Here is a 26269-nt window from a genome sequence, read left to right on the forward strand (position 1 = left end):
ATGATGTTGCGAAGTAATTTGAATAATGAAAAAAAATACGTACAGATTGGTAAGATGATATTTTCGATTCCGATTAGCGTTCAAGATTTCGACGTCCTTATCAACATCGGACAGATAATCCTTCTGGATTTCGCAAGTCAATCTGGCGACGCATCTCGGAGAAACGATCAATCTATTGGTCGAGGTATCTTTTTGTATCTGTTAAAAAAAATAAATATTTATTTTAGTACAAGTTTTTGCGTAAAAAGATTACATCGTCGTATATTTATAAATTATATACCTTGTATAAATTTCTCTTCAACACGTTTAAAATGTAATCCATTTGGAAATCGGTCTGCGGTTCCGAGACTTCCGAGAAAGTTTCCGATCTTTTCTTTCTTCCGCTCACGATGCCAATTGGTAGGAGAACCGGATTTGAAGCTAATGCCGCTGCTGCTCCAATTAATGCAACACCAGCTAGAGCCTTTAACGCTACGGCCTTAACAAGTAAATAATTTAATTATAATTTTTAAATTATCAATTAATTTATTTAATATTAATTATTATTAAAAATTACATTATTTAATTGTTTATAATTTTTAATTCATTTAATTATTCATTTATAAACCTTTCGATTAATTTAAAATCTAGAGGAAAAATTGTTCAAAGAAAAGAGAAAGGCGAGCACCGGAAGCGATTTATTTATTAATTATTGCAACTACGGATCGAAATAACAAGAATACAAATTATTAATTATTAATTCATTTTAATCTTTTAGGAAAATAATTATTTCTCTAACAATGGATTTTGGAATTAAATATATTTCGATCTAAATTAAATTTGTTATCTGAATTTTTTAAGATCGCGTAATGAGACAAAAATCGAATAATTAACAAAGATCTATTAAAAAAATATATTAATCGTTCAATTAATAATTAATACATAATTTAAAAAAACATAATATATACCATATATATTTTTTATAGTACATAAAATATTTTGGCACTGAAATTAATTGTTTAGCCTTGTTAACGTATAGAAGCTATATTATATACTTGCATGACCTTGTTATCATTCACTCGACAACACTCGAGCAGTAAAGTATACGAATACTTGAAGTAAAATATATTTCGATACTTGAAATTTTTCGTCGACCTAAATGTAATTTGTTATTCGGATTGAAAGCACGCAATAAACTTCGAGATTTTCAAGAGGTTTCTTTGATATACATTCGAGTAGAGCGATTTAACTTATCTTTTTTAAGAGCGGATTCCAGAAAACTTTAGATATCCCATACTAGGCAACTTTTCAAAAATTTTCTCTCTCTACCTCGTTCTCTTCTTAGATTTATATAGATAATAAAATTGCGAAAATATTCATCTTCCTCAAAATATATGGACCTTTTGCGCCTGAATGTTTGCGGGAAGCTGTGGCACACTTCCTTCCGGGCCCGAATCGCCAGGACCGAATTCGTCACCATCGGCTAATGTCCCTGAAATCCCGTAGCCTCCGTTGGAACCTCCATATCCAGGCGGCCTTCCATAGCCCCCTTGACCATATCCTCCAGAGTTTCCCGAGCCATATCCCAAAGAGCTGGGTCTGTTAGCACTTTCACTTCCGTACACTGACGGACGCGATGGATATCTGTTGTTTGTTTCAAGTGCGAAAAATCTCTCTTTAATGCCAAAATCTTACGTATTTTTCTTCACAAATTTCTTAAATTTTTGCGCCGTAAAAAAATAAATTTTCCTCGAATTAATACCAAAAGTGCTCCGTAATTCGCGGAAACGCAAAGATTTATAGGTAAAAGGAAGCTGAGAAAATTCACCTGTCTCCCGATTGATTTCCTGCGTAGATTCCGTTTCCGCCTCCTCCTCCTCCGGGTCTACCGCCGTTTCCGGTGGAACCTGGGGGCCGACTTTGTGTTTGCCATCCGAATCTAGAATAAAACTTCGCATTCTAAAATTTGTATGTACATAGAAAAGAATAGCCAATATATAACTATACCTCTCAATAGGATTTCGCTCGTTGTATTGAGAGGGATAACGTCCGATCTCCGCATTAATCTTGTTGTAATTGTCGTAATTGTAATCCGGTCGTGCAGAATCGCTGTATCTGCGGTCGCAGCAACTGGAACTTGCAAGTAAAAATGGGCCATATATAATTCGAATTGTTGATAAATCGCTATTAACTTATCTGTCACGTTTCGAGAGTTTAAGATTTAAAGTTTCAAAAGAGGAAAAAGTTCAGTTCAAAGATGTTGACTTATCTCTATCGAGACTCGAATCGCGATGTGCAGTTCTCGGTTTCTTGTCTGTTTTCTTCTCCTCCTCGCTTTTATTATCTAAGATAAGTTGCGTCGAGTTTTTCGCGCGAATAACATTTTCCAAAAGTTTGCCATTCGAATCCGCAGAGTATTTCTTCGGAAGTTCGGTTGTCGCCGGGAATTCACTTTTCTCCGCCAGCGCACAAGAAACACCGAGGGTGACGAATAGAACTAGGACGTGCATCGTCGCCGTGATTAATTAGAAATGCGAATATTTAATGCGTTTTGTTATCGAGTGTGTAGAAAATTCTCCGAGAATCGTAAAAAGTTCGTAGAGCGTTCGCTTCAACGAGATGACACAAAAGTAACTCTCTAATTTCCCAAGTTTCACCCATTTATATAGCAGTCATGCATGGGATGCTATCATAAATTCACCCTTCAGGGACGAACATGGACTTTTTTTAAAGATAAAATTCAGGAAAAGCAGTAACGAGAAAGATTATTGAGATTCTAAAGTTTCTTTTCATATTTTTTCTAATTATGATAAACTTTATTATTGTAGTTACAAAGAAAGCAACAAAAGGCTTTAGAGTATTATTATAAAAACGTAATATTTTTGCAAGTTTTATTTATGTCTGTATTTTCATGTAAATATATATTTTTTATTTATTCAATAGCTAACCTGCGTTTAGACGTGAATCTTATAGATATTTATTAATGAAATAAAAATAGAACAAATAGTAATGGATATATTTCTTCTCTCTTCTAACGATTTGATAGGTTTTCCACTCTTCTTTGTTTATTGTAAATATTCTACAAACAATATTGAGCAAATCTTATAATTTTCATGTGGAATAAAATGACACTAGTTGCGTCCCTGAAGCCACAAAGTGTGACCAGACGTCAAGCAGCACAGAGCGCTAGCGAAAATAAAAGTGTCGCGAGTGAGTCAACAATCGTCACGCCAGGACATTAATTAACCATCAGATTTCCCAAACGCTATTGTTTTCGTTACTTGTTTATGAAATTTGTCAAAAGTCACGAGACAAGATTGTGTCGATATACCCTACCAATCTCGCGTCATTAGTTATACTTCATGTTTCGTCTTATCTCTTCGAGGAATCCATTCAATTCAATTAAATTTCTCTTCTATAATTAATATCAAGTTGAGATCTATTTTCACGGAAAATCATATAAGCTTCGAATATTTCTCCTTTCATTTTTTTTCCCCGCTTTCCCTTTCGCTCGGTCTTCGGCCTTTCCGCTTCAAGTCTGTCGGTGAAAATTAAAATAAAAATGCGAGATTTTTTTTTATAATCCCCGATTTACGGTGAGAAAGATTTAAAACAATTTGAAAATTTACAATAGAAAGATTTACAGTACAAACATTTGATACATCAAACACAAGAGAACAAAGAAATCCCTAGGTTTAAAAAGTTTCACCGAATTGGCGATCGCTAATTTCCTACTGTGCGCTTTGTTTCCCTTAATGGATTTCGCCGTTTCGAAATGTGAATAGAACAATTTGTTCCGTCTGGATGTTCGCCAGTGTGACGAACAACCGAAATTATGCGAACTTACACCGAGTCCATATTACATTTACAACTACAAAATTTTTAACAGCAAAAAGGGCTCGCGTCAAAGCACGAGTGATCTCGTAAAGCAAGGATACATCGAGGTCGTTGCTTTTTTTGGTCTCCACTTTTTTTTAGTAATTATTACTACAAGTGACAAAGTCCAATTATATCGTGTCAATTAATCATTTTCAGCTAATTACAAAGAGCCTCGCATTAGCTAAAAGAGAGTTCAGAGAATTGAGAGTACCGGATGAGTTTCATTAATCTTTTACACCCGAGACTTCAAAGCATGAAAGGAAAGCGTATGCGCTTCGATCGTACATTCGATCAACCGCAAGAGTCGATGCTAGAGACGCGGGCATTAATTTAAGCCAAACCGACGACCCTCGCAATGAAAGAGAGAATCCGATTTCGTTCGAGAATGCTGGGTACGGGACATTAGGGGACTAATTTAAAGAATCGAGGGGGAAGGCTACCGCGCTTAGGTAACCCTCTCGGGTGCAGAACAGGGAATATCGAAGGAATGAGGAGAGAAGGGAGAGACCGGGGTGGTCTATAGAAGATACGAGAGACCGCGGGATGGAGCGAGAGCAGAGTAATCAATACGTATTCACACGCGGCGCCTTGCATACCCGGTTTCCATAGGAACTGACGCCCACGCATGCGTCGGTCCATGGTCCATGCGATGCTGCTGCACCAACGAGATCGTACGGAAGTCCGAATCAGTCTCGCGCCAACCAGTCTGTGCGCGGGAGACGAACGACAAAAGAAAACATTTTTTTCACACTTCAGGATGACACATGTCTCGATTTTACATGTATTTTTATTTTTTATCTTAACCCCTTAATTTTTTATATTTATTTATTTAACAATCTCTAACAGCACACGTCTCGAAGACGTTCAAAGAACAGCCTGAGGATGTTCGAATGTTCTCTGGATATCCTCAGAATGTCTTTTAGATATGATGTGCTATTAGGGCTAGTCCTGCTCTTTCTGAAATTGATTTCGCTGTTACCTCTTTCGACGCAGCATCTTAATGACCCTAAAGGATAAATATTACATATAACAATATTGATAATATTATTTCAATCAAGAAACATTGAAAAGGAAATAAAAGATTTTACATTTGATAATTTCCTCTTACGAAACACGTGAATAATGTTTTCGTCGAAAAGCGTGCTATATAAAGATGGGCTGACGAAACTGCAGAGAATATTTATACGCGGCAGCCGAAGTGTCTGTATTTATGTTGCTTGGCGAACGATCGGCGTCACCGACGTCTAAAGCCCGATAAACTAAATCGTATGTCGAGGGGATCGTTCCCCCGACGACGGTCATCTTGGTCTCTCTCTGTCGTCGTCCCTCGAAGGGGGTTCCTCGTTCGACGCGTCGTTCGCGTTCAACGGATGTATTCAACCCTCTTCTCCCTTCGGCCACCCTCGGACGATGAAGGGAACGAAGAGGGGAACGAGGGTTGCTGATTGCGACGCGCCTGCGCCGAGTCCCCAATGACGGACTCGGCTAGGTAGGTGCTCGACCCGGACGCAGTTTGGGAGAAAACAAGCTGCGGGCTGCCTGCTGTTCTCCGGGTAGCGCGGGCCCTTTTCCTCGTAGAATCCTCGACGAAAGGGCGAAAATTGAGAGGGAACGCAGATCCAACCCGGCTAGAGAAAGCGTGGTGCGGCTGATATTCCCCGATACGGAGATGTCCGCGAGGTGGTACTGAACGAACGATGATGAGACGAGGCTTGGGCGCAGCGGATATAATAGTGCGAAAAAAACTGACGTTCAATAATACACGGCGCGCGACAACAAGTTCGTTGAACCCTTTCGCGAATCCAGGCAGCTGCCGCGGCACTTGACTCGGATATGCATCATCTCGAGGGTGATCGCTGCAGCGAAGGGTGATGCACACGTCGAGGGATCAATTCGGATTCTGCATTATACGCGCCAATCTGTAGTTCAATTAAGACGTTTCCAAGACCTCCTCGTTCCGCCTCGAATGTTCCGGGGAACATCTTCCAAAGATCTTTGTTGATTCGTGCGTTTTTGCTCACTCTGTGTCGTGTTGTTTCCAAGTGTAGTTGGATGCAGCGAAGAAAAAGACCGTGAAAAGGATGTATGTTTGAAGAGAGAGAGAGAGAGAGAGAGAGAGAGAGAGAGAGAAACGGAGGGAGATATTACACGATTTCTGTGTAGTGCGGCGTGTGCTTAGCAGCTCTTAATCGTCGATTGCATGTGGGTCACGAGTTGCATTTGCCACGGCTAACGAGATAGAAGATTTACCGAGCTAAGAGGTAAGCCTGTTAACTGACGGCAGCGAAACTGCTGATGCAAAAGCGATTCGTAGAGTAAGATGGATTCGGGGGTAAGCAAAAAAAAGAGAAAGCTTTGCATTCACGCACAACACATGCGCGGACAAATTAATCTCGTCGATGTAAAGCGGAGCTCTCGAATTAAAACTTTTGCATTCAATATTTTTTAATTAATTTAAAACGAAAAGTTTCGCGATGCTAAATTAATTAATTTTTTTATCAAAGTTCGGAAAAGGGAAACTTGGAAAAATTTAGATTTTCTCAAACTTATCTTATAATCTAGCTGTTCTTCTTTTTATTAAGAAAGAAGAGAAAAACCTTCGAGAAAATGTATTGGCCGAAGGAAACGTGTATATTGTAATTAATTTTATTTGGAGGGGATTGACGGGATTTGATAATTTGTAGTAATTTCAGTAACAAGTCTGAGAGTAAATGATTATTAAGATTTTTTTTACCGAGTGATACAGAAAAATCTACTATGCGAATTGAATGATAAAGAATCTCAATGAGAGAATCAAGAACTTTGTAAGCGTTACAAATTTTCATCGCGGCGAGTCACGTGTCTAAAGTAGGTACTTGTAATTTACAGTGTCCTTAACCTCGTAGGAAATCAATGTCCTTCATGTACCGGTAGCTATACATTCCATAAACGATGCCATATGCGACTTAAACTCTTCTTACAAAGCATAATAACAATAGCAATGAATTAAACAAGGAATTTCTGCTCTTCTATAGAAAGAAGAAATTTTATCTCCAATCAAACTGCAGAGGATAATGAAATAAACGCATTTATTTAAAGACTTTTTTCATATCAATGATTGTACACGGTATCGTGAAGTAAACTTTGCAATTTACATAGGTACGCTACTTGAAATTTAAATAAAACACTAACGACGAGCGCGTCCCTTAAGATATACAGCAGATTAGAGGCTGTTCTTTCCGGCACAAAGGGATCGGTAATGAGAACTACCACAGTGTTTGCACAAGAATCGCGCTTCTTTTACCCGCGGTCCTTCGTGGGTTGCTCGTCACGCAGGGGCGCGTTCGGCCCTGTCGAATTGTTTAAAGGAGAGCGTTTATCTTAAATGCCTGCCAAAGTAAACAAAAGAAATGTGCCGGTATCGATAATGAAGCAGTCAAATTTTGAGATACTAATTTGCATAATTAACGAGCTTAAAAATTAAATACACTCTCTACGCATCACATTATATACATTTCTTGATGCATAATGCATTGCAAAACGATACAATGTAAACCTCGCTTATAAACTTGAGCTTTATTTTTGTATGAATTTACATCTTATTAAATTTCTAGGGAAGCACTACTCATATACATACATACATATACATATAAAGAGAGTCAAGTGTTTTTGTTTTCATCTCCCTCGAAAAGAAAAACCGACGTATCGATCGGTCACCGACTTCATCTCCTTGACATTCGGTGTCGAGCAAAGACTAAATTTTGATCCCTTCCCTTCGCCAGCTCTTTAACTCGACTCTCGAGGGTAACATCGTTGGAAAGGGAGCGAGTCGTGTGCGTCTTCTATGCGTGATGCTCGAATTTAAGTTGTTCTCTTTGCGGTTGCAGCATTATTCTCTCGTCAAGGATCACAGGATATTTATCAATTGTATAGCTAATTGAATATTATAGCATGGCATTTCTCCTAACGAGGGAGTCGTCCTTCGGTGACACAATTTCGAGCTTATGGCTTTGCTTTCGAGAACTTATATCACTTTGCATTTATTGTACGTAAATATACAAAAATTGCTTTATTTAAAATCTTTAATTAAAATAAGTCTCTTAAATCTTTTATAATATCGCATTTAGAATACAACCTTTAGATATGATCACGCGAATATGTAATTATTCAACGTGCCGCATGTATCGCCGCATTAGTACGCGATTAAATAAGTAAAGATCAAATAATTGATTAAATTTAAAAGAACTGATAACTCTTACAGTTTTTATTTGCTCGTTAGTTTTAGCTAATCTTTTTGATGTAGTGACATTTTATTTAAATGAGCGAATTTTTTCAATCCTTTATTTAGTTGACAGGTTTTTAATTATTTTCGCCTGCCAAAGGATATTTTTCTATATATGATTTTCGAAAATTTTTCGCATCAATCAGAATCAATGGATATTCGAAATCGAAATTCTAACATTTCGGGTAGAAGATCTTCGAGTTTTGTTTTGCGTATCGCGTATCGTATAAATCCCGAAGTCGATCCCGTGAAATCGCTGAAAAATTGCCGTGACGCGCGTTTAATCCTAGCTTTTGGGCCGAGCTTTCCATAGCTTGGGGGTGCAAAAGGGCCAATGTCTGGCTCGTTCTGAAATCTGCGGATGGGACATTATCGCATGGCATTCTCTCTCTCCCCAGATCGATGGAATGCACCGATATATCTTGAATACGCGTATGTGTGCATGTGTAACAGCTGCTATAAAATTTTTACTCACGATCGCGCGTATATATATATATATATATATATGTCCCGTATTTCGAGATTCTCCTATAGAAGAGGATATGATGCACTGACTCACTCATCTGTGAAAAATACGAGATAAAAGTCGATTCGTAAGATACGTATAAGATAAAAATACCAATAGAAATTGAAATAATCGGAATCGCTTGAAATCTTCGAATATCACACATTTTGACAGAAGGAACTCTTTTTGACGATATAAAATAATAATATCGTATGTTTAGATTCTCTTGGTATTTAATTTTTATAACTAAATGCAATCCTCTATCTTCTTTCTAAGAAAAAATATAATTTATTAGCATTTTTATTTACAATTGAGAAATAAAATAAATTGTGAAAAACAGGGTTCGCAATTTATGCTTTTCGTGCGCATCTTTTTCTCCTCTTCCATCTAGCAAATATCCCGTCCGCTTGTATAAAACGAACTTTCCCATTGGGGAAAGATTGCATTTGTATCGCGATGGCTACCTCGAATTGTATTACCTCACGAGAGACATGTATTTGCGTATACATGCGTGTTCGGTAAGCGTTAGGGTTCATTCGTTTATTCCCTTGAAATTGAATTTCACAATCTGCTCTATAATTGAATCTGGAACGCTGGCGCCGGATATAAGCGGAAACTTATAAGGCCAATGTCGAAGGCCAAGCTCACTTTCTTCGACTAATTAGATTTTATGTAGGGTACTGCGCGACGGACATCCGACCATCGCGGATATCGAGGCACATTTTAAGAAGAAAATATTATATTTTCGTTAATTAAATTCCAATTCAATCACTACTAATTCGTTATATGGATCAAGAAGTATAAAATGTATACATTTTGCATATAAAATGTATTTTCTCAAAAATCTCGGAATAAAGCTAAAGTTTTCTGAAGCTAAAGAGACGTTTGACAAATCGAAGGAGAAAACTAGGAACGTGGAAATAGATTATCTTGGAACAGATGCGCGAAAGATGTGTTACTAATGCAACAGCGTCGAGGGAATTGCCCAGTGGCGATCAGCACCCTCGTTTTAAAGAAACAATTTACAAATCGTTGCACCTGATGCCAGTCTTTTTCGAAATCTAATCCGTCTTCTTATTCCCTACTCCCTACAAATTACACCGGCAAAGCAACGAGGCCCGATCAAACGCGAACGATTTGTCAACGGAACAGATCCGATTAATTATTTATTTGTCCCGACTTGGTAAATATTTAGTCTTGCACCCTCCGCGAAAATCCAAGCCTCTTAGATTACTTGGAATTGCATTCACATAGTAAATTTCTCTAACTATATATACTACAAATCCGAATACACTAAAATAAAACGTATTCAATTACAGGACAAATTGTAATTGATTAGTTAAATTAGTATGTATGAAGATTTGATAAAAAGTTTGGTAATGTTTGATAAAGTATTTAATATATTTTATCTTTATTGCTTCTGAAACGATTTCTTTTTCTCTGCAATAATTCTGCAGAAAGGAGGAAACGCAGGAGAATAAAGAAGACTAAAAGAAATCAATATTATTTTATCCTCTCTCCGTATATAAATGTATCTATTATATTCTTATTAAATTCTCCGAGTATCTTATAATTAACTTAAAAGGAACATAACAGCATTATTGACATTTTTAACGAAGGATATTTACAATAAACGCCTCTGACGGCGACTCTTCTTTTAATCGAACATATAAAGCGATATTTATGCGTGCCTTGTTTCAGGGAGAAAATGTGGAGCTCGGTTACCGCTGCCGGCACTGAAAATGGACCAGCACCTCCCTCGAGGAGCAAGCATAGCGCCACCTTACTTGCGGGTCACGTGTATCTTCTCGGAGGTAGAAATGGAAACCTACCGCTCAAAGATCTCTGGCGATACAGCCTCGGTGAGAGTCTTTAAAAATTTCTCGCACTCATATACAAGGTGTCTGACATAAGACGTCACACCGAAAATATACAAGTAGATCTTGTTATTTGGAGGCAATTTTTCCTTCGCAAAAATATTGAGGTATCAATCATTTTCAAGTTATAAGCTATTGGAAATAAAGGGTTTTTCAAACTAAGCCTTGTGGAAAGAAAATATTAACAAAACCGCATTCTCTAATTAATTTCAAGAATTTACTTTAATAAAATTTTGATTTAAGGTTATAAAGATACATAATGATAAAAATTGGGAACATGCAAAAAATAATGGCTTTCCTCGACATTTTTGCTGAGGAAAAATCGTCTCCAAATAACGAGATCTGCTTGTATATTTTCGGTGTGACACTTTATGTCAGACACCCTGTATATTGATTCTTCTACTATTATACATAATTGCATTAATCACTGGATCTTCAGTTACGTTATTTTGAGATGGTAAAAATTCCAGCGTATATCAGAAGAGATCTCCTATTTCAAATCCTTAAAATCTAGTATGATTAATACAATTATATTAATAATATAAAAATCATCAAAAAAAAAAAAAAAAGAAAAAAATTTTAAGAGGGAGAGAGAAGGAGAGAGCAATGCGACAATACTTGGAGTCGTTCGAAGAGCGCGATAGAATACGAACATCGTTTCTCTGACCAACGCACCCCATCTCATCCGTCGACGCACCCCATGGAACGAGGGTGCGCGACGGAATTTGAACGGGGTTCAGTCTGATCAATAATGCACCATTATTAAAGCCCACGTACATCAACTAAATCCGGACGGACGATACTCCACAATTACGTGGTGTTTCCACGGAGATCAGACATACGCGAATTAATTGCGCCCGCCAGCCATAATCGGTGGCTTATCTACGTGACAGGGGAAGAGAGAGAGAGCTTTTTTCTAACCGAGTGTTCCGTTGCTTTTAGCCGTTCCCTAAGCATACGGGGAGAATCGGTATCTTATTTCAGTCTCAAACAATTAACGTCCAATCGTGACTTCTTTCCTTGCGTATATCATGTATAAAAACGTGCATTCGATTAATAAAGAACGAATTGTTCTTTTTTTTTTTATTCGTAGCATAATGCTGCGAAAAATTATAAATATTAATCCCCTCGGAGCAATCTCGAGAACAACGGTGATTTATAAGGTACAGATTTATAATGTAACGCGAATTTGCGCTCGCGTGCATGCTATCAGCGGAATTCTTAATCAGAGGGTATTGTTCGATCGTGCTTGTTCGGGTGAATATTGAAGTAGCGTCGAAGGGGTTGGTGCTTCATTTTCCCAAGCTAAACAATGTGTTCCCGGTTGTCGCTATATCCCTTAAAGGTCTCTAGTTTTAAAGGCCTGTAGTTTTCCCGCTCCACTCGATCTTGCAAAAATATTGTGATAACTCGAAGAATCACGAGAGTACTCTCGAGTGGAAGTCAGTTTTTGTTGCACCCTCTTTTATCATTGAAGTAGCCGAGAAATAACGGGAGGAGACAATTCCCGGAGGATGGGAACGGAGGCGTGGAGATATATATCAAGAGAGATGTGAGAAAATTTAATTGAGGGAAGAAAAAGAATTGTTCGAAAAAAGAAGGGAGAGGAAATATAAAAATGAATTTAATAATCGTTCGACCCTGCGCACAATGGAGAAATAAATATTAAATATTAGAAATAGGAATTATTTAAAAATAATAAAATCGAAAAAACTTTGATATATTAACTCTTACTAGTTCTTTACCTATATCCGAATTTGTATTTTTATATTAGAATCTTTTCGATTTTATTATTTTAAAATAATTCTTATTCCTAATATTTAATATTTATTCCTATTGTTCGCAGAGCCTTATAGTTTTATTTTAATAAAAATAAGAACTAAATTTTCCTCTATGCAATATTCTTATATATATATATATATATATATATATATATATATATATATATATATATACACAAAATATCTTCAATATCCTCGCTCAATGTTCTGAAGCTTTATCAGAACAGGAGCTCTAATAGCTAAATTGTTTGTACAAAAGGCACGTATATCCACTTGTCCCAAAATGCCGGATCTCTCCTGCATCAAACACGCTGCAATTTCGCAGCACATGCTTTTAGACAAAAGGAGGTATTGTTTCACCGGAGAAGCTAGATACGACACGTGTACCATGCAATCAATGTCGGGCATCTGTAGTATCCTTTTAGCGACATTGAAGGTACTTGGGTCGACACGTTACGTTCTTATATGAGTCTTTGTTCTCGAGCACGTTTCCGTGAGAAGCTAAAGGCTAAAGCATTCGCGAATATCCAATTAGATAACAGAAGTCGGTACGAATATTGCTCACAAATACATGGTTTGTTCTTTTATTTATTAAGAAATATTTAATGGATATATTATTATTTTCTCTTTCTCTCTCTCTTTAAAGAAATAGTGCCAGATGAATAACAAAGTAAGATTAAAGGCAAAGAACGAGAATTAACAAATGAAAAAAACGTAATATAAAAGATTTTAAAGGACGCATAAAAAAAGAGAATATAAAAATAATTCTCTCTAAAAAATAGTATTAGCTAAAAAAATTTCGATGTTTAATAAAAAAAAGTTCTTTCTCTCTCTACTATCGTCTCGAACAAGATTTAAGATTAAAAGAAGGCATAAAATCAATTGAATGCATGAACAGAGGAATAATTGACGAGAGTGCAGCGATATTTTTAGTTTCGTTCCGATTTCAGTACATACGGAAAAGGAATATATATGTACTCTTATTCAACATAAAAAAAACGCAAATTTATGCGCTCTTTTGTCAAACTTCCTCGTTTTTATATTTCCTGGAGAAGCACTGGTTTCCTTTTTACGATAATTCTGAACAGCTAATGTCTGTTTTATTAATTAGATCGGGCAAGGCGGACAGATTTCTTTTTATTCTCTTCGTAAAACGTTATACGATCGAATAATTTTCCCGATTTTTTTGCATGTAAAATGTAGCTAAGTTATCAATTGCGAAACTTCACAATAAAGAAATACGCGCGTGCCAAATTGCATGACAAAGTACGGAAATTGGAATTATACAAGGTGTCCCAAAATTAATAGCAAACCTTTTAATGGCAGATTTCTCCTCAGCGAAAATGTCGAGAGAGGCCATTATTTTTTGCATGTTCCCAATTTTTGCTATCATGTATTTTCATAATCAAGCCTTAAATTAAATTATTATTAAAGTAAATTCTACATAAAATTAATAAAATGTGATTTTGTTAAAATTTTATTTCCATAAGACTTAGTTTGCGAAAATTTTTCAATCGCTTAAAACTCGAAAATGATTAACATCTCGATATTTTCGTTGAGAGAAAATCATCTCCAAATGATCCCAGGAATCTGCCATTAAAAGGTTTACTATTAATTTTGGGACACCCTATATAGTCTACAACACACACACACACACACACACACACACAAAAGTGTCGCGGATCTTGCTACGTTGAAAAGCAGTCTTTGCAGTGTTTGCAACCGAAAACTGGGACACACGCTATACGTCTCTCCGCGATAGAAGCCGGCCATTAAAATGCAAGAGAGAATGCATACGAGAATGTATTAGAAAAACTCGCGTGTCGCTATGTTGCATTCTCGTTGAAATTGCAGAGAACGCGCACTCTCCGTAATAACCCAAACATATAGCCTAAAAGCTAAGATAAGGATGTCGGATACGTGACGCACACATTTCTCTTTCAGCGGAAAGCAAGTGGGAGGAACTGCATCCAGGGGGCGAAAGACCGCCGGCTCTTCAGGAACACAGCGCGGTGGCCTATAAGGATTGCCTCTACGTTTTCGGGGGCGAATTGGGCTTCTCCGCCGGAACGGAAACACCACTCTGGGTTTATAACGTCAAGGTAATAATATACGAGTTTCGCGAAATGTTGCATAAACGCGATCGTGCATGCAAAGAATTGGCTCATTGCGAATAATATCGCGAAATGGATCTTTCTACGGGTAAAAAGTAAAAATCAGCGGTCGTATCGTCCTAACGAAACTGTTAATGATTCTCTTCGCGACGAGGAGGAGCGTCGCCGTCATCGTGGAAAAAGCGAGGAAAATCGCACCCTCGAGAAAATGTCGTTTAATCGATAACGTCAACGGCTATGAATTTTACACGGTAGTGTGTCACTTCCCCTTGTGCCTCTATGGTGAGAAGTGACATAGAGAGAGATGCTTTCGACAGCGAGTGACAAGCTTTACCGAAAGGAAACTTATCCGCCCAATAGACGCGTATCGAGTATGTGTAGAAATTCATCTACCTATACTGTTGTACAGTTATCCTATTGTCCTCCGCGCGATGTCAAGAACTCCTCGGAGAGGATAATAAGCGCGACGCGAAACGAACGGTGACACGGGGTGGTTGGCCTCTTCCGGTTACGAGGGAGACATCGTTTCGCGTGCGGAAAATCAATTCTTCGAAATGAGCGGAGGAGGTCGGAGAATCGGAGTAAACAAAATCATTCAATCCGGACATCGATCAAAACTCACGAAAATTTATGAAAATAAATTTAATTAATTTCAATGTATAATTCGCTAATACTATATTAATTTTAACAAAGAATTTTATTTTTAAAAGAATTAATGAATAAAATAATATATAAAATAATACAAGAAATAATATATAAAATAATATATTATATGCAACTTGCGCAAATAATATGCTAAAATAATATATAAAATAATACAAAAAATAATATATAAAATAATGTATAAAATAATATATTATATGCAACTTGCGCAAATAATATGCTAGGACATTTGTATCGCAAATGATTTTATTATTATGTGACTTATTCAGAGCTCTTCAATTCAAGTGGTATTATCGTGATTTCGAATTGATATATATTCCCATAATTTTAAGGGAAAGATGAAGGCATCGGTGCGCGATATTGTCAATCAACTTTGGCGTAGTCGTCTAATATTGCCCTTCGTCTCGTTTGCTAAATCGAGAGGGTGTAAGCCTCCCTCCGATCACTGAAACGGCGATGGCGGACTAACTGCCCGGAGGGCTACTCGTCGCCTCATCTAATCAAATCGTATAGGTCGTCCTTAACTAAATCTCGATAACAAATTCAATGTAGAAATTCCAGACGAAATGCGTTATCTTCGCGAAAAAGTATTTCGGGCAATATTTTTTAGATACGCGTAATTTCGTTGTTTTAGATTTTCTACGAATTTGCGAGATATCACAATCACGACTATGTCGAATACTGCATTTCCTTGTCTAGGAATTGGATCTTCCGTTTCACTCTATTGCGCATCTATTTGTCGAGAGAATGTCTATGTAACGCTCCATTCATGCCTTAAGAGAATGACAGCAATGCATTGACATCGATGATGAATGAGGTGTCCCCGGCGAAACGCGCGGTTCAAGGCATTACTTCCAGTAGTTCCGGAGATATTGGATTGCAATCGATCCGCAGAATATATAGTCGCGGTATTAGATCTCTCAGATTAATCTCGATGTAGTTGATAATATCTCGAGCAATTTTCAGCTAATAGATATGTATACCATATATGTAACGAGCTTATGCAGTTATGAATTTTATATATACATACATATGTATATCTCGAATTTCATTTATTATAGAAGCGTAGCGAGAAGTTTAAAATGTCGAAAAATCCAAGTCAACTTCTTTTAAATAAGCAAGACGAAAATATCCAAAAGAATTTAAGAATAAATTATTACTTACAATTAATTAATTTATTTTTCATTATTTATTAATATAATGAAAAATTAATGAAAAAATATATATTTCAAAATATAAAAAAAATCTTATCGATAATGTTATAAAATTTTATGATGATTCCCTCCTATTTACTTTTTTCTGATAGTGTTAACATTTTCTGACATAGCCTCTAATTTCATACAATATTCAGAAACGACCTATCTTTCGCAAGGCCTTCAAGAGCAATTTAAGTCGAGGGTGGTTTTTGGCAACATCTGGTGTTAACAGGCTTTCTCTCCGATTCGTACCCTTGAAACCAGACAGAGTTTCATTCTCCCGAGGGTTGCGCCACTCACGCGCGAAACATTAAAAATTAATAAGCCCGCGTAGGATACGAAACATCACGCATTATTTCAGCATCCTGTCTATTTTTTTATTTAGATAAAAAGAAGTAAAGACGCAATTTTTTTCTCAATTTATATCAAAAGAACTTAAACTTTCTTAAAAAGTTATTATTCTTCATACAATTTCTTGCGCATAAAATAAAGTCATCTAATCTCATTCGCATTCCGAGCTTGCGTTTCAATGAAATAAGATTGTCTCGAACACGCAACTTTTTTCAAAACTATTCTATATGTCCTGTATAAAGATTATTTTAAATTGGATCACCACGCGCTTATATACTCTTTTGGTCGATTCGTTTTTAATCGTTGAAACGTGGAGAAGAAATACGAGTATTTTCCTCCCGCTGTTTCTGTCTGTTCGTTGTGTATTATTGAAATCCGCGTTATACGAATGCGTCAGGCAAACCTGATTGGATAAGCTGGAGGGGTTGCTCAGCATGTTCGTTCTCTCCCTACCTGCTTTACTTCCCTGTCTCTCTCACTTTCCCTCTGTACTTCGTTAAAACACTCCCTCGTTTCAGCGACAGACGGAACATGGAATAAAACACGCGTGTTCCAATATCTTCTATTCTCTGTTTTTTTTCTTATATATTTGTGGTTTGCAAAGAAAAATTTTTGAAGATTGCCGAAAAAAGATTAAGCTACTTTCCCAAATAATAAATAATGAGATGTAATTTTCCAGTTCGTTTAATTTAACTTTTCTTGTCAAAAATTTGTATCATAAAATATAAGCTATTCATATATAAAAAATATATTCATGACTATCCCGCGGACGATGAGTATATTTATAAATAAGTTCCCTCGGAGCGAAACGAAACGCCGCTGTCATCTCTTTGATGTGCAATCAAAAGTATTTTACTCTGGACGTGGAGTAATATCTATTTCGAAACGCTGTTCGTACATATTTAATAATGTGTGTGTGTGTGTGTGTCTGTGTGTGTCAATGTACGAAAAAAAAGATATAGATATAATATTGCAAAGTATACGTCTAAAGATAGCTAATAGATGGAAACGTCATCTAATTAATCTGATCTCTTAAGTAAAATTCAGAAAAATTATTATTAAAAATTTCTACGTATTTTATCTTTATTAGAGGACGCGGAAATCCTTTCAAATGCATTTACAATATAGTTGCACGGTCCAGAAGGTGTTTATCATTTCTGTATTGTAATCCCGTGAACTGTTACATTTCAAAAGAAGAATAATGCGATTTGTCTTCTAAAATACCGGTTAATATACGTTCAAATTTTCTGCTAGATTGAGCGATAAATCTTTTCCCGGGGGAGAAAAAGGGCGCAACGTATTGATTTCATCGATATGTGTAAATATAAAGAACATGTCGAGAGTAGTCTTTTCTGCGACATGCTTTTCATGGAAATTGTTTCAAGGTAACTGCGTTAAAAATAAATGTGCTTATATTACCTATCTATTTAGTTTAATACTTTATATATTTTTGTGAAAATTAAGATTGATATGTTCTAAAAAAAATCTTATCACGTGACGCGCATAAAATATCCAACACATAACTCTGCCTGCAACTTAAGAAAATATTTCCATCATATAAAACATTAATATAAAGATTTGATTAATCAAACAGATAATAAAATATTCCATCATATATAGTAATATATACAGATTTGATGAATCGAACAGATCTCTTATTAAATTCCTCTTTCAAGCACATATATCATCATATTTCATAATATATCCGCGTTATAGTTTTAGTACCCGTGCCTTTGCATATTGCATGCATTCCTTCATCCGGCTGCTTTTCGTAACTGGATGAAAGCTCAGGAATGCATTATATACATCAAGCATTTCAAATACTTAATAGTACTATGTCTCTCGTGTGCAGTAATTATGCACGTTGCTATGCACAATTTTGATGCATTATTTCAAACTTGTTTCCATCTATATAAATATAGAATGAAATATTAACGCAATTTAACACGATTGATTAAATGTTTATTTTGTACTTAAGGTTGCAAAAATTCATTAAAATTTGATAAAACGTTTTGTTTTATTTCTATTAGATCGTGAATTTTATATTAACTATACGTTATAAAACCGTATAATTATAGAGAAACATTTATACTAATGAAGCGATTATATTAATAAGTATTTGTGCAAGATCCTACCATAGCTCGTACATTTTGTATAAGCGCATAGAGAATGAGATATTTTCCGGAATTCGCATTCCAAGCTGGTGGGAGCATAATTCCACATCTCTATTCAGTGGCTGCGGCAACGACGATTATTGCAACCCCACGAGTTAAAGCCGAAGCTATTCAAACGGCAGAATTAGAGGGCCGCAAATTAGTGGTCTTTATTCCTTTTGTTGTAAGCCGCTTTTATTTCATCTAACATTCACGAATAGCGAAAGTGCAGAAACGTGTAAATCGTAGAATCAAATTCGTCTACAATTATATACAAACGAAAGAAAAAAAAGGGAACGATCTCTATACACAATGAAACGCTGCCAGCTGCCTACGAACGATTACGAATTTTCAGACGAACGTATGGAGAAAAGTGAGAGCTCAACGGGGTTGCGCAGTTCCTAGAGGCCGAAGAGGTCACACCGCCTTGGTACATCGCGGACAAATGCTTATATATGGGGGTTATCAGGACTTACGTGGCAGCTCTTCCGAATTATGGGCCTTCCATTTCGGTAACGTCCTATCTCATAAATCGTTCATTCCTTAATAACCATATTGATTCTAGCAGCGGCTCTAATCCGCTCGATGTTACAGAGACCGAATCCTGGCACTTGCTCTCGTCAAGCGAAAGCGGACCGGCAGCGAGACACAAACACTCGGCGGTTTTACACGGTGACGCGATGTATATTTATGGCGGAATGACGGATCTACAAGAGAGGAACGACTGCTGGCGATGGGACGTCAACAGCGCTTCGTGGTCGTTGCTGAAGAACAAACCGGGCCCTGGGCCTCTTCATGGCCACGCAGCGTGCAGACTGCCGAGTTGCATGCTGATTTTTGGCGGCGAGAGCGGGGGTTTGGCAACGAACGAGCTTTGGAGATTCCATTTTGGTACGTAGTTATACATGATTTTCAAGATTTTGTAAATAAAGGGAAGAAGTATGAAATTGATTTTATCATTGTGTTTTGCTCTACCAAGTGTAAAAGTTAAAATAAAAATATATAGATTTAGTAGAAACTATATCTCTTATTAGATTGTTATTATAATTTTTTTAATATTAATTTAAACGTTGTCTACTTTTGAGAAAGACAAATATCCTTAATTAGTGCAGAAATAATTACAGTGACCTAACAAAAATTATAATAAAAAAATAATAAGGTGGATTTAAAATGTATAAACTGATTTAATATTTAAGTATCCAAGAAAAACTCTCTACTTACTATTCTTTCCTTTATTAATGCTTTAGATTAAGATTATGTAATTCATTAGCATTGTATTCATAAATAAAGTAACTAAGCAGATTAAATTTATATAAATTCTGCAGCATTTATTTGCTGCAGTAAAAAAAGGTATCGTAGATTTAAGAAGAAACTATGTAGATTTTAATCTTTTTTTTTTTATCTCTGTATACTTTTTCACGATTTTTAATACAAATGAATTATTTCGACAGGCACTGAAACCTGGGAGAAGTTGTCAGTGCCAGGACCGAAACCGCAGCCACGAGCGGAAAGCGTCGCCCTCGCGGTATCTGAATTATTGATTCGCGGAACAAACATGGACAATCCGAAACCAAGACCGAGGAATCAGAGGCCTAGGCTTTCGAGCAACAGAATATCGCCGAACGAGATACCTTCCGCCCGCCCGAGCTTTCTCAAGGAAATCTCCAAATTATCGCAAATAAATCTATCGCGGCTCAGTCATCCGACGAAATGTAGTTACACGGTTCTCAGCGGACACGACGATCATGAAGAGAGCCCACAAGAGGTATGTCCGAAATAAACTAACCAAATATACAGGGTGTTTCTAAAAACTATGTCAGAGATTTTAAGAATGTATTCTGGAAGACGAAATAAGAGAAAAAATTCCTACAAACATGAGTCCAAAAATGCTTTCTCTCTGAGTTGTAATCGAAAATTGTTTTGTAGCTCTCTTGAAAAAGTCTTTCTCAATTTGTAAAAAAATGTCCGAAAGCTATATACAATTCATTTTTAGACCCATGTTTGTAGGAACATTTTTTTCTCATTTTGACTCCTAGAATACACCTTTAAAATTTCCAGCATAATTTTAGAAACATCTCGTATATTAAATAGACGTTAAGCATTTGTATCAATTAGGCCTGCGCGCAGGCAAACACGTATTATCCTTTTCAGCAAGTGGACATCGAAGTCGTGGAACCTTCCACGGGGATGGTGAAGTCACGCAGTGCCAACACGCTGGCCCGCCGAAGGCAAAAAGTGTCGGAGGGAACAGTAAGAACGATTGACGTCAGCAATACTAGCAATACTTCTGGTATGACCAGAGATCCTATTTCGGTGCCAAATTTTCGTGCTTTGACATTACCAACGCCCGTTCTCACGCCTGTAGAGGCCGCTAGATTAGTCTTCGTAGATCCGGACGAGAACAGCGACAACGAGGAGCGGAAGGACCCGCCTACATCGAGACTGATCGAGGTTCAAGAAGAGAGGCGGTAATTATCCCCGCATAATAATCCCATAATGAAATATCCGAATTCTAACTACGTCATTACATCTGTCACAGAGATTTCGCGGCGGTGCACCAAGCTTGCCAGCCTACCCGCGGTGACAGCTACAGTTCCCACCTTTACGAAGCCGCCCTACAAACACCGAAGACACCGACGACGACGAAGATTCCGACCTCGGCGTCCGTCAGATTCGCCGATCTCGAGGAAGGCGAGGAGTCGACGTCGGATTACGCGAGTATCGAGGCGAGAAGCCCGGGCGATCCGCTCGCGGACGACGACTGGCTATCCGGGAAGAGATCGAAGCCTCACAGACCGATCGTCGCCTCGTCGACGATACGGGAGGGTCAATTCGGCTTCTGTAATCCGAATTATCTTGGTCTGGACGAGACGAGGAATCATTATCACCACCATCACCACCATCATCACCATCAGCAGCAACAGCAGCAACAGCAGCAGCAGCAGCAGAAGGAACAGCAAAAGGAACAACAGCAGCAGCAGCAACAACTACAAGATGGGAAGTACGCCAAGTTGCTCAACAGTCCGCCCGACAGCGTCCTGGAGGACGAACCCGGTAGGATCGGCTTCGCAGACCTTCGCCGAGCTCTTGGAGCTTCAGGAGATCAGAAGGGTGCCGCGGGCGCCACCGAAGAGCCTGCCGTTGAGTTCGCCGTCGAGAAGAGCAGTGAGCGCGTCGAGGGCCGAGAGGCAAAGGGCGAAGGTGGCGGCGGTGGACTCGACTGACGCGAAGACTCCCTCCTACGGGCCGGCGCCCTTGTATGTTTTTTTGGTAGGCGGCAAAGAAAAGGGTCAAGTCACGGTATTCGCCAGACCGGTCTCCCTCTGGAAGCTACAGTTGGCGCCGCATATCTTCTAAGGATGATTGATAGTCCGCTTTAGTTGAGTCATTCGCGCGCCGTTAATGATAAGAAGAAGCCGGATGCGAGAAGAGAGAGGTGTAGGATGATTAAGGCAAGCGTTCGGGCAGTTCAATTTTCGTTGATGTAGCGTTTTACAGAGATTCTGGGTTTTTTTCTAGATGACGTAAAATCGTCGCTTGATGAGATCGACTTTTCAAATGTTTATTCTCATTAGTTTGATTATTGGATATTAAAGTTGATTTTATATACTAATGTTCTTCGTTACGAATTTGTTTTCTGTATAAAATTGATTGAGATTGTTGACTCTTTTCGTTTTTGTTAAAGTTATGTGCTATTGCCATTTGAGTTGTACTCATATCCTTGTCAAAACGAAGAATCAAAGTATCGCGTTTGACACGCCAAAGAATAAAAATAATGTTTCTGAAAATTGCCGTATATGTATTAAAGCGCAAAAGTTAGAAATAAAATTTAAAGATAAATTTTATCGCGCAGAAAGTATAAAAACCTATCATAAAAGGATACGTAATCGCTGGTTGAGAAATATAGAGATGTTCATTTTTTTTAATTCAATAATGCGCCAATAGATAGACTAATATTAGATAGATAATTATAAGTACGTATCTCTACAATCTAGAAATTAAAACAGGAAATTATTTCACTGCATTATACATCTCTTAATTTTTAATGTCATTATTTGTTGAAGATTGATGAATGTAGAAAACGTAGATTTTTTTTTCGACCCAAACAACTATTTCTTATATTTATTAATTCGGAGTTATGAATGTGTGCGTCAAATCTCTCAATATATTCTTTCCTACTGTTTATGAAACGTGAATATTTAAAATAAAAAGCCGTGAAACACAATACGAATCGTGAGTTCATATTGAACTGGCCGATTCGAGTGTTCTCAATGTGTTTTGTAAAAAGATAAATGTTCAAATAGAAGCGCAGATCAAGTCGATCGATTTTTTATCCTGCAATCATTACTGATAAAAATGCAATATATTGATACACTCTATCGTACCGCGATCCTATATTCATTAATATTCATCGTTCACTTTATAATATGTAATTCATTCTTAAGATGATAAGATATTAAACTTTCCAATCTAAGACTTCGAATCTTAGATAAACGTAAACGTAAGTGAAAATCGATTAGCCTGATCTGCGCTCGACTGCCATCGAATGCAAAAACTCAATGTGCGGTAAAGTGTGAATTAGAATTATTAATGTCACGTTCGCAAAATAAAAGCTTATAAAATAGAACCAAAGATCTTGATCAAAATTTACGATCGACTCGTGATTGTTGCGCTTTAGAGATTATTATTTGACCGATTCTTCTATTCTCTGCAGTAAATAGATTTTTATAAAGAAATTCTAACTGTTTTTCTAATTTGAGAGCCAAATCAGTGAGCTGTAACTCTTTAGCAAACCGAATTTACTGTTCTTACGTATAATAGCTGAAGAACACATGCGAGAATTCGTGCTCTTAAATTAAAAGGTTACATGTATATATATAAATACAAAATATATATACATATATAACCTTAAAATTAGCAGATAATCTCCATCCATCAACTTTGAAAAAATGAATGTTTCAAAGATGCCAATAATTATTTTAAGTTCGTTTTAAATAATCTACAATTCGCGACAAAACTCAAGGCAAAATTCCATTTATAATTTTATGTATATTCGCATATTCTAATGTATGTATATTCTGAAAATCCATGTATTTTATATATGTGTGTATTTTATTTGTTTAAATGTTTTCTGTATTACAACGATATATAAGATTATAAATAGAATTTTGTCTCGAATTTTGAATCGTAAATCGTTATTGTTAGTACCTCAAATTTTTCAGTACGAGATCTGGCCATAGATGCGAAAAAAATTTCAATTTTTGAAATTATAGAAACTAAGTATCATTATTTATTTTATATTGTAAATATATATTTACAGACGTGACGTGGCAAAGCACAAATATTTTTTTCTGAGATAATACTGTTTTACTAGATGGAAAGACTTGAGAGAGTCACTAATATAAAAGAGAACGACTGTGTTCTAAAAGAGATTATAGTCGGTGTATTACACGTCAGCGGTTTCGCATTGAATCGCGAATCGATAAAATCGAAAGTCTTTATCGTGATTGTATCAATGATCGTAGTAAGTTAGTTTCATTAAGCATAATGTGTAAGTAGAGCAGATACGATGGCGAAGTATGATGGGGGCTCTCTTGTTCGTGTAGAGTTTTTATGCCCGTAAAGGCCCAACACATGTAATCCATCCATAAGTAGCTAAGGTTGACGTGGCTTCTCAATGGGCTAGATATTGAGAGATGCTTTTATCAGTGATCTTCGATGTAATATTTGATAGTCATTCTCTCTGTGACATTTTGTTCTATAATTTTTTATTTTAATTGTCGTATTGTTTATTATAAAATACTAACGATTCAACAATTATCGGGCAAGTGCAATGTTAGGATTGTTTATAGAACTGAATGCGCTTAAATAAAAATTTTTATTACAAACATCTCTCAACTGCTCATCGCAAAGCGACACAGTTATATCGCAAACTTTAAAAGCAGTCGCTGCTGAATTACGAAAGTTTGGTGAAAAGAATGAATTGCTCAAAAAATGTTTTACGTTTCTTCAGGAAAGAGTCTCCCGATATCTAGTCTCGGGCCTCGAATACCCGAAAAATCAATGTTTTCCATTTGTAGAGCTAGTCAATTACATCTCAGTGTACAAAAGCTAAATGACTTAAGCTGAATGTTTCGTACCTTCTTCTCACTTTACTGCATTTACTCTCGTATAGACATTTTCCCTCCGTCGACGTCTTATTTCCTACGATTTAGCGAGTCATTCACATTGTCGCGAAAAGAAGCTGTGAATTTATTCCACAATAAACACACACACACTATCATGATCCATCCGGAACACGTTTACAACAATCTACATATTCCTTCCCATGACTATCCGGTTACATCATCTAATGACGATTACATGCGATGCGCTGATTTCGCGAAAAGACAAACAGTAAACTTCATTATACCGTGTAAAAATCTCATTCAAGAAGTGAAAATAAGATGAAGTTAGCGTACTCTTTCTATAAGCTTAAAACACGTCCATTGGCATAATTTATATGCCGCCATACAAACTATCAATTGAGAGACAAACCTTCCTATATAGTTCCATATCACAGAGCGCAATATTTTTTCAAAGACCAAACTTTCGAATATATAGAGAGAGAGAGAGAGAAAGAAAGAAAGAGAGATGACTCTTATTCTTAATTATTGCTATGTTTAATATCAAGACAATATATACGCGAATGTATTATTGTTGTACGAAGCATCGGAAATATAGGCAGAAGAGTCGCACAGAGAAATGTATTTTAAAAAATATATTACATCAAAATTATTGCAGTTTCACGATGTAAACAAATGTTAAAAAAGACTGGATGTAAATGCAGATAATTTTTTCTATACTAATAAAAATTCTTATAAATTCAATATATGTGAAAAAAGTAAGATCTGTTGATATTTTCGGTGCTTGGCGCACGTATATAATGTAATAAGACAATTTCTTATAGCTAATTAGCTGCGACACATTATGCAAGTTTATTCTGCCATAAGATTGGATGAATGCGTTTACATAATGTGTATGCGAGCATAATCGTATAGTTATGATATTGTGTTCATTCAACCCTTTTCAATTTTTGAATGTCGATGCGAAAGTACGTGACAATTTCCAACCCCTTGGTTCTTGTAATAATTAATCTCTGATTGTATGGTAATCATCGGCAACGTGTTTAGTTCAACCGCATTGTAATTAATGTAACAGTTATTAATGGAACAGTATTACTATGATTAGAAAATACACTATATATAATTCGGTAATACGAAATTGTGTCATTTTATTAAGCAATTATCACATGCATGTTTTCCACTATTCTACGTTTTCATTTCGTATTTTGATGAACCGAAAATTATGTTTATTATTTCATACAAAATGCATAGCTATATAATTACGTGTTAATTTATTTAAAAAATCAAATAGAATTAATTGTGAGTCTTCGAATAATTTTGAAAAATAATGATATATATTAGAAAATTATTAAAATTAAAATTATTAAATTATATAAAAAAATTAC

General features: G+C 36.5%; 2 protein-coding genes across 10 annotated transcripts in view; one reads left to right on the forward strand and one right to left on the reverse strand.

The window, feature by feature from the left end:
- The window catches only part of LOC114941998 (uncharacterized), a 190324-nt gene that overhangs the window by 313 nt on the left and 163742 nt on the right, over positions 1 to 26269 (reverse strand). For 7 of the 9 annotated variants that reach the window (XM_029317235.2, XM_085487049.1, XM_029317233.2 and 4 more), the window contains 5 exons: positions 1987 to 2115; positions 1808 to 1918; positions 1380 to 1623; positions 281 to 478; positions 44 to 198 (listed from right to left, as the gene is read on the reverse strand). In XM_029317235.2, the coding sequence (XP_029173068.1) occupies positions 44 to 198; positions 281 to 478; positions 1380 to 1623; positions 1808 to 1918; positions 1987 to 2115 (837 nt within the window). Of the gene's footprint in view, positions 1 to 43; positions 199 to 280; positions 479 to 1379; positions 1624 to 1807; positions 1919 to 1986; positions 2116 to 2244; positions 2694 to 26269 lie in introns of those variants that run through there. The other 2 variants (XM_085487050.1, XM_029317238.2) reach the window with 2 other exon arrangements.
- Positions 4931 to 26022, forward strand: LOC114941993 (uncharacterized). Its single transcript, XM_029317214.2, is given in 9 exon segments — positions 4931 to 6119; positions 10326 to 10486; positions 14227 to 14384; positions 19115 to 19271; positions 19354 to 19650; positions 20211 to 20524; positions 20887 to 21227; positions 21299 to 21818; positions 21820 to 26022. Coding segments are annotated over 8 exon segments (2238 nt in total). The 5' UTR covers positions 4931 to 6119; positions 10326 to 10332; the 3' UTR covers positions 22117 to 26022.

The sequence above is a fragment of the Nylanderia fulva genome, unplaced genomic scaffold (genome assembly GCF_048542155.1).
Source record: "Nylanderia fulva isolate GAGA-0341 unplaced genomic scaffold, ASM4854215v1 Scaffold5, whole genome shotgun sequence".
Classification (NCBI taxonomy): domain Eukaryota; kingdom Metazoa; phylum Arthropoda; class Insecta; order Hymenoptera; family Formicidae; genus Nylanderia; species Nylanderia fulva.